The sequence below is a fragment of the Meleagris gallopavo genome, chromosome Z, assembly GCF_905368555.1.
Source record: "Meleagris gallopavo chromosome Z, MGAL_WU_HG_1.1, whole genome shotgun sequence".
Lineage (NCBI taxonomy): Eukaryota > Metazoa > Chordata > Aves > Galliformes > Phasianidae > Meleagris > Meleagris gallopavo.
In genome coordinates, this window is record NC_139435.1 from 10,380,666 (window position 1) to 10,394,910 (window position 14,245).

A 14,245-nucleotide genomic window follows, 5' to 3' on the forward strand; every position below is an offset into this window, starting at 1 on the left:
ACTTATTTTATTCTTTCCCCTATAAAAGTTCCCCAGAGTCAAGCACATGGTGGCTTTGTGCTTGTGGAAAGAATGGGACTCGGTCAGACACACCCCAGAAATCTGTTTGGAGACTCCCAGTAATTCCTAACAGGGCTGATTCAGCACAAACTTGCTTTGGCTATCAGCTAGTGAAGCACACCCAGTGAACCAACAACATTCACCGTTCTGCTCAGTAGATTTCCTGCATGAAATCAGCATAGTTCATCTGACAACCTGAAAATAAATGGCTCTCATAAGTAACTGATTCTCTCTCTGTTGACTGATTAATTACAGAAAAAGAGATCAGCCGGAGTCAAGATGCAATGGAAATATTTCCCAGTGCAACAGAGAGGAGATGCTCCTTGTTCTCACCCATCAGCTCTAAATACTATACAGTCTCTTAGTTCCACTCTAATTATCACTTCATAATGATAGGGGTAGGACTGGGAAGTGGATGACACTTGCCAAGACCCAGCAAGATATGTGATCCAAACACAAGCTCCAACACATTGCTTTTGCCTTTTGAGCAGCATCCTCCTGCACTCCCCAACAGAAAGATTTCACTTCATCAATATCAAAATAAACAGTTTTGACACCATTCATGACTTTTCACTGAGCCTAACAAAGTACAAAAGGTTTCTAACACTCCATCCAATAGCCGTTTCTTCAGTGAATAAACTTTCGAGAATAATTAGTCCCTGCTGGCACTGTTAAAACTTCTGTTTCACACAGAGGAAACCGTTCTGCACCTAGAGCATGGGCTGCTGCCTGGAAACTGTGACTGTTCAGCCTGGAGAAGAGGATGCTCAAAGTAGACCTCATTACACTCTACATCTCCACAAAGGGAGGCTGTAATGAGGTAGGCGTGGTGTCTTCTCCCAGGTTACAGCAATAGGATGAGAAGGAATGGCCTCACGCTGCACCAGGGGAGGTTCTGTTTGGCCATTAGGACAAGATTCGTTTCTGAAATTGTGGTGAGGTATTGGAACAGGCTGCCCTGGGAGGTGGAGGAGTCACCATGCCTGGAGGTACTCAAGAAAATTGGAGATGGGGCACTGAGGGGCACAACTAGTGGGCATGGTAGAGATGGGCTGACGGTTGGCCCAGATGATCTGAGAGGTCTCTTTCAACCTTAGTGACTCTATGATGTAAACCTTGACCTCTGATCTTTATTCAGTTGCTACAGCTTCACACCACACTAACGGTCACACTTAGGGCAGGGCAGGTGATGGCAGTAGTAAAAGCTCCTGGAACACAGCTTCCTTTGTGTAACATCAGTCAGTGAATTGAGAGACATGGGCTGCTGAAAGGCTTTACTGAGCTCGGTGGAGACTGTGATGTATGTTCCCTGTCTCATCACCTTTTTGAATACTGTGAGGATTGAAAGATACATTTCCCATTTGGAGGATGATTGCAGTTCAAGGATCCTGGAGTGACAGAATGAATGCTGAAGAGACAAATGAGCAACATATCAAAAGACCCAGCATCTCTGCAGGGGTTTCACACTAGCTCTCCTTGTTCCCAGCATGTTCCTCCTACAAAAGAGGGTTCCCTTCTCCATCAAACAGTGTGTTGCTTGTGTAAGGAGAACAGCACGTTTCATTAAGACCTAGTTAGCCAAAACTGTACTGGCATTAATTACCAAGACCCATTTCTGCTCCCGTTAACTTCAGAAAGGTCTGTTTGTGGCAGCATCTGCTCTGCCCAAATGCATGCTTGGAAGATAGGTGTGGTGAGAAATGAAGTGATCCAGAAGCAACAGAGAACTGTGCAGAGAGCACTTGCTAGCAAGAGGGGCATCCAAACTCCTGGTTTCATGCTGCATCCTGAGAATGCCCATGGCCTCCCCTAGCTCAGATGCAGAAATTTCATTTTACACAGCCTCAAAGCCAAGGTCAGCTGAACGCATCCTCAGATAGGCAGGAGGAATGCCCTCACCAGCCGTTCCCTTTTCTCTGGTCTATGGCTGCTAGGTGAAGGGTCTGGGCACAGGATTTGCTTTTAGCTTGGGGCAGAATGTCACTGGCTTTTCAGTGCCTCAGTTACTGCACAGATATGTGGACAAGTAGGGCCCTGCTGTTCCCATGAAGCTTTGGAGGATTAGGGACAAGAACACACTGAAATGAATTAGCAGTTTTCCTCTGGAGAAAAACACCATTCCGTTAGCATTCAGAAAGTAGGAGCTGCAGTAAATGACACCAATTTTGTAAGCCAGCATTGTTTGAGTCTGATTCAAGCTGCCGTATATTATAACATAACAGTGTATTTTTGCTTCCAGAGCCAAGCAACCAAACAATACACTTCCAAATGAACACAGTGGATAAGAGGTAATTTAATCTCAAGCTTCATTAGTTCAGCTATTGTATGAAACAGATAACAGACGCAGAAAAGCAGACAGAAAACATGGTCTCTCTGTGCCTGCCATCTATGTAAATAAGAGTGTGGGGAGTTTGAAAATTCACTGCAGTCCCATTCATAAACAGTCTTCATGGATTTATAATAAAACTTTCTTTCTGATAGGTCACAAGAGGAATCAGCTTCTCTCAAATTGGAATTTTCTTTATGGCAGTTTTCCATTAGTGCCACAGTTGCCAGCATTCCAGCTGGACAGCATTCATAATGGGAATCTCCTCTAATTCCAGCACTGCCATAGAACAGTGCTCTTTGCCCAGGCAGTCTGGCAAGCAGGAACACAGCTGTAGCATTGCAAGACAACACCGGGTACCTGCTCGCATCCCAAGGACCACTGCTGCAGCAAAGCCATGCACTACCTTGACACAATCATGTAGAATGATCTCGGTCTGCCTGGGACTCCCTTCTGATTCTGAAGCAATCAGCTTCACCTTGCAGCCTCTTCTTGTTCTCAGCTTCCTCCAGCCTCTACACAATGAGCACGTTCTCTTTTTGCTAGCTGATAGCATTTACTCAAATCCAAGAGGACCTTTAAGGGTGGGAGGGCACTGCACCCAGCTCCATACCATATGGCTTGAACTCCCCCAACAGCTGCACAGTGGAAAAACACCCAGCACTCTGCTTGCATGTAACATCTCTTGGCCCTTAGGAAAGGCTTAAACAGGCTTACTGCATTTATTTGAAATTACCCATGCCCTACATGCATCACCCATCCTCACAACCTGAGGATATTGGAGTCTCTCCCATGCTCCATTGCTCCCCAGCAGACCTTAACCATTGTCCTTCTGGGTGCATATATCTGCCACATCCATCCAAATGGCCACAAGAAAGTCACATACTGTGACCATTTACAGCAATTTCCCTCTATCCTACATTGTTTAAGTAATAGTGTATTGCTGCAAAAACCTCCATGGGTAGGAGATGTGTGGGCTATGCTCATCCATCTGCTTTTTTTTTGGTACAGTGGTTACTGCTTGAAACTTTCTGTACTCCTGGTCAGAGTTTAATCTGACACTTGCTTAATTACGCTGGCATTACCTTTGCTTGAGTGATACTTTCAGGAGCGATTCATTGTTTGGGTTCACTGTGGGGGAAGAGGACAGATAATGGGCTTTTAAATCCTGCACATCACCATCACCATCCATGGGATATGTTCATGAACCATGTACTCTTCCACAAAGAACTTCACATAAGAGCCACAAGATCAATACTGAATGTCAAAACTGATGTGCTGAGGACTGAGCAAACAAGCTGGGATGAAAAAATCCTGTTATTTTCTCAGAGACAGTGTATAAATTTCTTTTTAATGACTGCATAACAGATCTGAGACAGGAAAAGTGGGTCCCCTTCAGAGCTGACATCTTTTCCACAGCAAAGCCCAGAGTCATATTAGAAAAGGTACATCTGTATTTTTAATGCAACTAAGCCAAAAGGCAGAATTTGCAAGGGTTATAGTTCTGAAGATTTAGATGCACCTGAGAGCACAAGTAGTGACTTCCAAAGAGAACATTGATAGACTTCAGATGCTGTGGTTGCTCTATTTTAGCAAAGCTATCAGGCTGAATTCATTACTTATTTAGAAATAGTTATATTCCTCCACTATTCAGTTTCAATTTGCTAGCCTGAAGACACCAACATCTGAATTGCACAAACTAGCTTAGATTTATCTTCTATGTTTTAGTTTATAGCCTCCAAATGTTAGTAATTGCCAGTGAATGTCAGCTGAGTCCATCTCTGGTTTTTCCACTGTGGCATTTAGTATGGGGATCTGACACAAATATACTTTTCCCAGTACTTTTCCCTGCTTTTTATAGCCTACAATGCCACAAAAGATCAAACTCAGAGCCAAAACCAAAGAAGACGAAGAAAATTACTGCAGAGAACAACTTTATCAAACACTATTCTGCACAGGGACTGCATAGAAGCTTCTTAGTGAAATATTCCATGTGAAATATGCCATGAAATTTCTTCCAATAAATGTTTCCTCCGCACCTCTTTCCAGGTCCTTTCTAGAGGCAGCTCTTCTGCAACATCAAGGCTGTGCCCATTCTTTCCCTGCACCTGGCCAATCCCGATCACCTCTGCAATGAGCTCAGGCAGGCTGGCTTCTCGCTGGCAGACTTCTTGATACCCTGAGCAGACACAGCAGCAGACAGTGCAGTGCAGTGAAAAGTCTGTGTTCTCTGCACAGACCCAAATAAATCATTACAACAATAAGAGAGTAAGAAACTAAATTGTGATGAGTTTTCTGCTGAGTCCACGAGCCCTGTTAGCTCACAGACAGTGCTGGAAGAGGGGTGGGATTGCCCAAGCAGCATGGGCTGAGGAGTAGAGCTCTTCTGGTGGCAGAGGGATGTTAGAGGTTCAGCTGCCTGTGAAACTGGAGCCAACATTTCTACCATGTGTTTCTGTCATTGTGCTTAGACACTAGATGCCCTTCCATTCTGACACCTGCAAGCAGTTTGATGTACAGACTGCAGTGGGGTTTAGGGATAAAGCATTCCCCCGACAAATTTACCAGAAACCTGATCCAGAGGTGTGTGCTATGCAGGTAATACACAGTGAGGGAAGAGGATCTTTAACTGTCTAACTATACCTTGGGCACTGTATTATTCTTCCGTAGCAAATCAAGAGTGAAATCAGACAGTTTCTTCTCACAAGCCAGGCTTTGGTACAGGGCTATTTTACTCATCAAAGAGTCAAACTGAAGTTTACCCAACTGAAGCTAATTGTTCAGTGAATCTAGCTGAGGGCAGAGAGCTGCTAATGACCATCTTCTCAGCTGCATATAACTGGATAGAGGTAACAGCAAAGAACCAGCAAAAGACTGACTTCTCCAAATCTCCCAATCTCTATACATAATTGTTTTTCTTCTGTCCCAAGTCTTCGATTTAGCAAAAGTTGCAACTAATGGCTCATAAAGATAACAGTGAATCAGCAGAAGTCCTCAAGAATCTTGAAAAATTTTAGTTTTGAGTTGTCTGTTGTGGTTTAATCCAGCAGGTGGCTGAGCACCACACAATTGTTCACTCACTCCCCCACTTCTCCGTGCAACAGGGGAGAGAACCCAGAAAAACAAAGTAGAACTAGTGGTTTGAGATAAATATATTTAATAAGATAGAGAAAAGGAGGAGGATAATGATTATGACAAACACACACACATATATATATAAAAGCACATCACAAGTGATGCATAATTGATTGCTCACCACCCATCAATCAATGCCCAGCTAGTGGAAAAGAGTGAGATGAATTACCACCCCCTTCAAAACTCCTTCTTCATGATGTCATATAGTATGGAATATCCCTTTGGACAGTTGAAGTCAGATGTCCATGATTCTGTCCCCTCCCAGCTCCTTGGGCCCTTTGCTAGGAATGGCCTTGGCTCTGTACACTGCTTGGCAGCAACTGTAAACATGGGTGTATTATCAACATTGTTTTCTTCACAGAACCTAAACTTAGCAGCATACCAGATACTGTGAAGAAAACAATTCTATCCCAGGTGAAAATGAGACACCGTCTTTAGATTAGGCATCTGATGGCAGTCTTGGTATTTAACAACTTGTCATTTCTCCCACGTTTTCCTCCCCAAACCCAGACATTCCTGCTTACAATGATGGTTGCCTACTTTGAATGTAGAGTAGCTACTGCTCATCCTCATGGCTCTCATTGTACCTCCATCACAGCTGTAGAACAGACTACTGTAATACTGCTATGCTAACACATCTCAGGTTTTGTTTCTGTGGGCATTCAGGAGATATCTCCATTTGTCCATTACGAGAAAGGAGGGATCAATCAATTACAGAAATATGCGCCATCTTTATGTGAGCTCCTTATTTTCTGTCACCTGCAGGTATAAAGACTGCAGAGGCTGTAGTGCTGGGCACACTCAACGAGCCCTTGCAAGAAGTGGAGAAACTCCAACTCATTTCTCAATCCAATTCATCGCTGTCTCTTAGATCAGCTACACAGGACGCTGCTCCGGGGGCTTGAGTGCTCCTTTGTGAAGCATGAAGCAGTAACTTCCTGCAACATCTGCAGGGTGTCGTGAGCCTGAGCCTATGGATGGAGCATGGGTGGAGTTGGGTAACGAGGCATAAACTCATGGTGCTCTCTATACAAGCTGAAATCCTTGTGCTCCTTGGCTGCAGGTCAAGGAACTGAATTAGTGTGACTACATTTCTGGGCAGCACAAATCAGCTATACTAGCAAATCTTGAGTACTGAAAGAATACAGAGGTGGGAATGGAATGAACATACAATAACAATGTGTAAACAATTGCTCATGAAAACAAATACTTCCCACAACAGGCATGCTTACATCCATCTGCTACCAAGGAGCTAAAGTGCATCTGCTTGGTCTCAGGCGATAAGATGCCATCTATCTCATAGGAAATAAGCACTGTGACCTGCTACATTTTCCCTCTTGATTTTAATGATCTTTTTTCATGTTGGAATATCAAATATCAAAATACATGAATGATGAGGATACATCTGGAATAATTAGACAAAAATGACAAGGACTGGAAACAAAACATCAGAGACAACAGGTGTAAGCAATGCCATTTATTGAAGCTCGAAACAAGTAATCATAGTCTGCTTTTTAAACCTTGAAATGTTAGAGCAAGCAGTGAATGTGCTAAATACAAACCTTTCCTGAGCAACCTGCTGAAGCTGATGTGTCTCAGGCTAATATGATAACGTAATGATATTATGCCTCAGCTCTTGATACTCCATTCAGTTTTAAGAATAGCGACTTTCTGGGTTAGGATCGTAAATCAACATTTACTTAAAAAGAGATATGTCATAAGAAATGAATTTTCCTAAATGAATGAGAGAGATGACTAAATGCTGTTAGCATAAAGGAGATATTAGGCTGATGAGTGCAATGTAAAATACAGCAATGGGTGCTGCTCTGTTAAAATAGTTCATGTTATTATCACAGACTTTTCCCTACAGCTTTAAGCTGAATAACAGTGACGACTGTGCTATCCCAGGCAGAATGGTTATTTCCATTAATGTTTATGATATGACTTACTTTCATTTATTTCAAATGAAGTAACAACTCCCTGAATAAAACTATGAAGACAGACATGGTTTTTGTCCACACTGGCTGTAAGGAGCACTGAAAAGCCCAACCCAACCCCAAGGCATCCTTCCTCCCATCTGCACTATCTTCACGCAGCCATCTCCCTTCTCATTAGCTCCCATGATTGGTGGTCCCTCTGCTGACCTCCAGTATGCATTCCCGGTGACCGCCAGTCAGTTTTGTTTGGCCATCAGACAACTGCCTCAGATTTCACTGTGCAGGCTCTACTCTGTACAATGCAGCTTGAGGCCAAAGCCTGCTCAAATGCTTCCTTTCATTGATGGAACAACTCCACTTCTCCACATATTTCAGTATTTTTGTGTCCTGTGCAATAAGAACCAACCTGATTTCTATTGTTCAGTGGGCCAATTCAGGACCTCAGAAGGACATAAGCACCTGTGATACTGAAAAAGCAATATGCCTGGCATTGGCCAGCAACACCATGGATATGTATTGTTTAAGAGTACGTGCCCATAGGCCATGCACGCACATGCACCACTGTAAGTCATCCCCCACATCTATGTATACTAGCACCATGTTTTTAACAGTGGCTTTTAAGTTTTATCAGCACCTATAACTGGGGTTACGTTCCCATCACAGAGATTAATAAATCTAATCTTACCATGCTGCGTATCCTAAACTCCCAGATACCTCAAGTGAAGAAGTGAGCCCTTACCCAAAGGCCACAAACCCACAAAAAGGGGCAATTAGACTTATGGTCTTCTTCATTAGATTGATACAGCAAAGCCTAGCCAAAGTGTTTTGATTAACTTCCATACAGGTTTGTCTAGAAATAGGACTATTAGCTAGTCATGGCTCTGTAATTTCAGTGACACTTCAATTCATGGCTATGTATCTCACTCTGCATCGTACAAAACGTGACATTTCCCTGTATTACAATCTCAAATCGTCGAAGGTAGTTAGGGAATAAATCTGAGATATTCAAAAGAGTATGAAGACTCAAGATGTCCAACTTCTACTGAATTTTAATCTAAATGCTAGGCTCTGTCCATCTCTGTCGAAAATCCCAGATATGCTTTGAAGAGTCCAGTCTGGCCTCCCTAGCAGTTGTTCTGTCATTTCTTTTAATAGCAAAGAACTATTTGGCTACTGCTGTCTTAATGGCTGACGTCCAGAATGCTACTATGCAGATATTCTGGCTCTCAGGTTCCTAATCGCAGGTGTTTTGCTATGATTACTGATAGAACTGGGGGGACAAATTTTCTGTGAGTGAGTGGTAACAATAACGTGGATGTGATTTTATGCCATTCAAGGAGCTATTGGGTTAAATGGTACTGCTATCTCAAATAATTCACACTAATACTCAGTCCATTTATATGGTAGATGAAAAAGCTTTGCTTTCATAGTAGAAAGTAGAAAGCACTTAAAATTCCAATTTTGATGGGTTGTTTTATGTTACAGCAAGACCTTTGCAGTAGGGGACAACTGGTCAGGGCAGGCTGTTTCTGAGGTATCCTTTAGATGTTCAGTCAAGGACTAAGTGAACAATTTTTCTTTTCAAAAACTTTTTTTTTTGCTGTACGGCCTGCACATCAATTGAAACAAAACTCTGTTTTAAATTTTTAAGAACTGAAGTGTGGAAGCAATTGAGAGGAACACTGCCACTTCACCTCTTTTGTTAAAATAAAATAAAAAAGAATATAAAAGTGAGTGAGAACAGGGGGATCTGATCCACAGCACAAGTCTGTGTTGGCTGTCCCATCATCCTTCACTGAGCACTCGAGTTAGGTGAGGCTGCTGTTTCAAGCTGGTTTTGGAAAAAAGATGGAAGAGAGCAAGCAAAACATTAATTAAAAAGAATTATTCCAAGCTTGTCTATAGCCTCTATGCACACCTAAATACTAACTGATGGCACATTGCAAATTATGTTACAAATCTTGGACTTGTACAGATAAGAAATCGAAGCAGTAAATTAGGATTGATAACCCTAAGGAATGTGTTTTCCCAGCTGTGATCACAGATTTTCATTTATGTTGGACGGTTCAGAAAAACACACAAAGACACATAAAACTTGTAAACAGAAGCCCTATTGAAATTAACTAGCTAAAAAACAGCTAGTGCTGAGCATCTTGGCTGTTGTTTTCTTGGTTCTCAGGTGACTTTCTTCTAGATTTAGTATAATGTTGTTTGAGGCCTCGCTGATCCCAGTATCTTGCTTTGTTACGAATTCGGGGATGGCTACATGTGGAGCAGCACTGCAATTGTATTGAAGGCACCAAGCACTTGCCAATGTCTCTCAGCCTCTGGCAGAAGTGAATCGACAGTTGGTCTTTGCTGCAGGGGAGGCCTATGGTAGAGAAAATGAGAAGAATAATCTGTATTTTGCTGACAAATCATCTGCATGTCAAGAATCTTAAAATGCCTTATGACAGCTTTCTCTTCCTGCATATTACTGGTTAACTTGAGCCTTCTGAAAGTTTAGGACATCCAAATGGAAAGGTCATAGCAAATTTCACATGGCCTTCTGCCTCAGAAAATGAAGTGCTTTTTAATTATCGGGCAGCGAGGATTTACTTTTGCAGCAGACAGAGTTGGTTTATATTTTTCACTTTATCATTTCTGCCTTTTAGAACTGTCAGAGAGATTCAGTAACAATGATGTGCATGCCTGGTACACATTTTGGTCCTCCACATTTTTTTAATAGTGTATTTAAGAGAAGCCAAAGAGCTGCAGTTTGCTACAGAGCAATGCAGGGCAGGCAGGAAGAGCATAAACAAGGCACACGAACTACAGGTTCAGCACGACTCTACTTTCTGCAGCACAAAAATAAGTCAGAGACTGCTAACATCTGTAATATAACGCTGACAGCTCTGTGGTAGCTTTAATAAACTGAGACATATCAGATTTGGTTAGGAATTAAAAAATCTGAGAAGCAATAGCTGAAGAAAGGTCAAGGTTTGCAAAAGCAGAAAGGTAGCGGATTAGCTGAATGCAGAATTTTTTCAGTAAAGTTCTCAGTACCAGAACTGGAGAAACTAGTAAAAGGTGATTTAAAAGTCAGGATGACTTTTCACAGCAGACTGCAAACTTCTGGAACTCGCTGCCAGAAGAGGTGGTAGGAGCAGACAGTATCGGAGTTTCAAAAAGGAAATTTCACGGAAGTTACATAAATTTAAACTAAAAGAATCAGGATAGTGTGCTTTAATTTGTCCTCCTATGTCAGTTGAGAATGCTGGAGGAAAAGCCAGGAAATAAGCCACAGAGAAGCACTCAGCACTTAGTTTCCCTAAGTGGGACCCCCTAATGTCATTCCTGGAGACAAAATATGGGACTGCACGCACCACTGGCCTTCCCCACTAGGACATTTCATTGGCCTGTTTACAGAAGTAACTATTAACTAATCTGCATGGGTACTATTTATCTGAGTCTGTCTTTTCAAATATGAGAAGGATAAGAGATAAGCAGACCAATTCAACCCTGGGGCAAAACATGCTCAAGATTTTTGAACAGCAGGAGGAATCATATATCACCCTTAGTTGCATGCCATATCTGCATTACCCTCAGGAGCCAATCTCTTGTCTCTTCATCAGACTGCACCCTCACTAAAAACTTTCTAAGAGGGAAGAATCCTCCTCCAAAAGGTCTATGAAGGCTATTCCAGCAAGTGTCTGAGCTGCTGCTGTGCTCACCCTTAGGGTACCTGTTGGATACTGCAGTACACAAGACTATGGAGCTCCAAGTTTTTCTAAACTTTGTATTTGTCATAAACATGGATAAAGATTCTTGTTTGTGTTTTCTTCCCCCTTCTGCTACAGTTTTTCTTTTTCTGGACAATAATTATCTGAAGGAGTTTTATTCTCTCCATCTCTTCACTTTGAACATACATACATGTCCCACTCTCTGGGACACAGAATTCAAAGTGCAAAGAGCCTGCTTTCACTGCTAGTCAGATTTTTCTTACTGTGTCTTTCTCACTTTGCTTGCTTGTACTCCTTGTTTAGAATTTGCAGAACCTATAAGGTCATCTATCTTAAGAAACAGCATCTGTTTGGACTCATGGCACTTCCTTCTACAGGCCTTAAAAGCAGCCTATGAACTACTTAAAACCCACCAATGCAGGCAGAGCCATTCATTTAGTTGTGGCATTGTAAATCATGGATGCGTGCTCAGAACGCCCCATCACAGCAACACAAGGCAAGAAGGAACGGAGAATACAGCATGATTCTGGCAACGGTGTAGCTGAGTAGTAACTAACGTATAATTACTGTGCATGTAGCATTTACAGCAAGCTCACAGACTCCTGGCTTTTCCAACACCTCAGAACAAACACAGAACTACTTGGAAGCTGTCTGCTGCCGGCACATTATCATACCTGCGTTTTTTCTGCACGCTTGCTGATTGCATTGCTGATGCTCTGTTGGCTTGGGCTTATCCACACACATACTGTCATCTTCTGTTTCATCGGTTTCTATATTCCTGCACTTCACGGTTCTTTGCTGAATGCCTCCTCCACAGGAAACAGTGCACTGAAAAAAAGCCATTTTAATACTATTAAGTATTTCTAAGTGGGAGTTGTGTAATATATTAACACGTGAGCTGTAGTGAGATGGAAAGCTAAAAAAACATACGATCCAGAACTAAGGACAATAAATACTTTGTGTATTAAATTCTCTACCTAGACACCTATCTGTATGGCTAGATTTGTCAGTATACAATGGAGAGAGAACAAATTCAGCACTTTGGAATGTACAACCAGGGTGACAGGAGTACTTTCTGAATAGGAGGATAGTCTGAAATGGAAATACTATAAAGACAGTAGTAATCCAAATTAGTACTGCAAACTGACAATTTTTTCAATCTGTGAAAAATATAATTTGTGTATTTTTCCTGAGTTGTTTTAAACATGAATAATCCACATCAACTATAATGCTAGGTCTAGAAATGACTGAGCTTAAGATTTCGGAAAAGCTCAATGAGAAGCTTTTTCTTTGGTGACACGTTGTGGTTACCCTCACTTTCTAACAACAAAACAACTACCACCTGCTTGTTCTGGTGACACTTAGATGACCATAACAGAACATTTTGAGAACACGTTCCTCTGCTAGTCTGAAAATTTACTTAATTCCTCATACATCCCAGAGCTTATGAGAATTCCAATGAATGTTTAATTCTTGCTCTCTTCAGATAAACAGTGGCCAGCAAGATGAACAGTTCAACAGATGTAGCTAATGCCAGCTAATGAGGTGCAAGAGATGAAGACAGGCTCATTAATTTTGTTGCAAATCATCCTATTTGTAATGTACACCTCTGTGCGTAAGACACAATATTATTGGTGTGAAACACAGAAAGAGATCTTGGTTACTCATGTAGCAAATTTAGATTCATGTTTTTTAAGTAAATTATAATACATGGAATTAATGGAGCTGTAAAATTTTGGTATTCAGTTGCTTATTTTATGCATTTCCAAACTTTTTCACTTCTCTGTTTATCAGAGTTGAAGCTATTACATCCCACTGTTATCCCATCTGAAGGCTTTCTGTCAAAAATAACCCTCAAGAAATTTTCAGCGTTAAATGATTCTCCAATATTAACTTATTTGTGGTTTCTGCTTTTTGGTGTTGTTTCACTGCTCTCTTCTGCTGATAGGAATACTTCTAATGTATGAACATGTTTATTAACGAAACTGAAAGATTTATTAGATGTACCAGTTTCTCTCTCTCTCTCTCTCTCTCTCTACATATACATGTTTAAAACCATTTATTACAGATACATGAAAGTTTTCCAAACAAATATACCATCTTCATCAATTAGATTTCCAGAATCCAAAGAAGGAGGCAATTTATCAAAATTTAAAATCTCTGCTTGTATAGACAGTTGCAATATGCCAAAAAGTTTATTTCGGAATATCATTCTCAGCTCACCCTTGCTTCCAGTTTTCAAACACAAAAACCTTAAAGTAAGTGGGAAGGCTCTGAAAGCACAGACAGATCAAACAGTCTAGCTGTACTTGAAAGGATTCAGCTAGGCTTGCATCAGGGATAATTCAGGTTTTCCTTGCCTCTAAAAAGACAGCTTGTGATATAGGATGGTTTAGCAATAGAAATCAATACATATTATCTTAAGGACCAATACATTAGTTTATCAAAAGGAATCAGTGTGTACTAGTTTTAGAATTCTCCAGGTTAGCTTTGCTTGTTATGTGAACAGTCTTGTTTTGCATGATCCTTGTTTCACTCAAACGCTGAAGCTACAATAGGCTGCCTTTTATCTACACAGTGTGTTCTCAGAGCTTCTTTGTATCCACCAGGTGAAAGGATTTTTTCTTGGGTTTCATATCAATTGTTCTGAATTGTAGTGTATCAAGACAAAAGCTTGCTTGTTATGCCATAACAAGCGATGGAAATTTGCCAAATTGTGGAGAAACTGCTGAAGGTTGGCCAAAGGCCACTGTGAAGAAGTTTAAGATGAAATAAAGGGGATGAAGAAGGTGGTTGTACACTTACACCACACAAACCTGAAGGGACATTAGCATATATTAATGAATTCTTAGAAAATTATGAATACATATGCTGTTTCAAGAAATGTGCTGCAAATATATGTCTTAACTGTTTAAATGTAGAATGTGAATTCTAAGAGCATGCATTTGATTTGCCAAGTCACCCAGTAGGTATCATGAATAAAGAAATGCCTGTTTTCTTGACACCTACCCAGTCATTCTCTTGAAATTTTACCTCTTTATTAAGCACAATCATGTTTTGTTAAT

General features: G+C 41.2%; 1 protein-coding gene across 5 annotated transcripts in view; it reads right to left on the reverse strand.

Moving 5' to 3' along the window:
* Nucleotides 1-6,983: 6,983 nt before the first annotated feature.
* ADAMTS12 (ADAM metallopeptidase with thrombospondin type 1 motif 12) overlaps nt 6,984-14,245 on the reverse strand; it is a 175,755-nt gene continuing 168,493 nt past the window's right edge. For all 5 annotated transcript variants that reach the window (XM_085212861.1, XM_010725311.4, XM_019610350.3 and 2 more), the window contains 2 exons: nt 11,855-12,008; nt 6,984-9,829 (listed from right to left, as the gene is read on the reverse strand). In XM_085212861.1, coding sequence (XP_085068987.1) covers nt 9,597-9,829; nt 11,855-12,008 — 387 coding nt within the window. In that variant the 3' untranslated portion in view covers nt 6,984-9,596. The remainder of the gene's footprint in view (nt 9,830-11,854; nt 12,009-14,245) is intronic.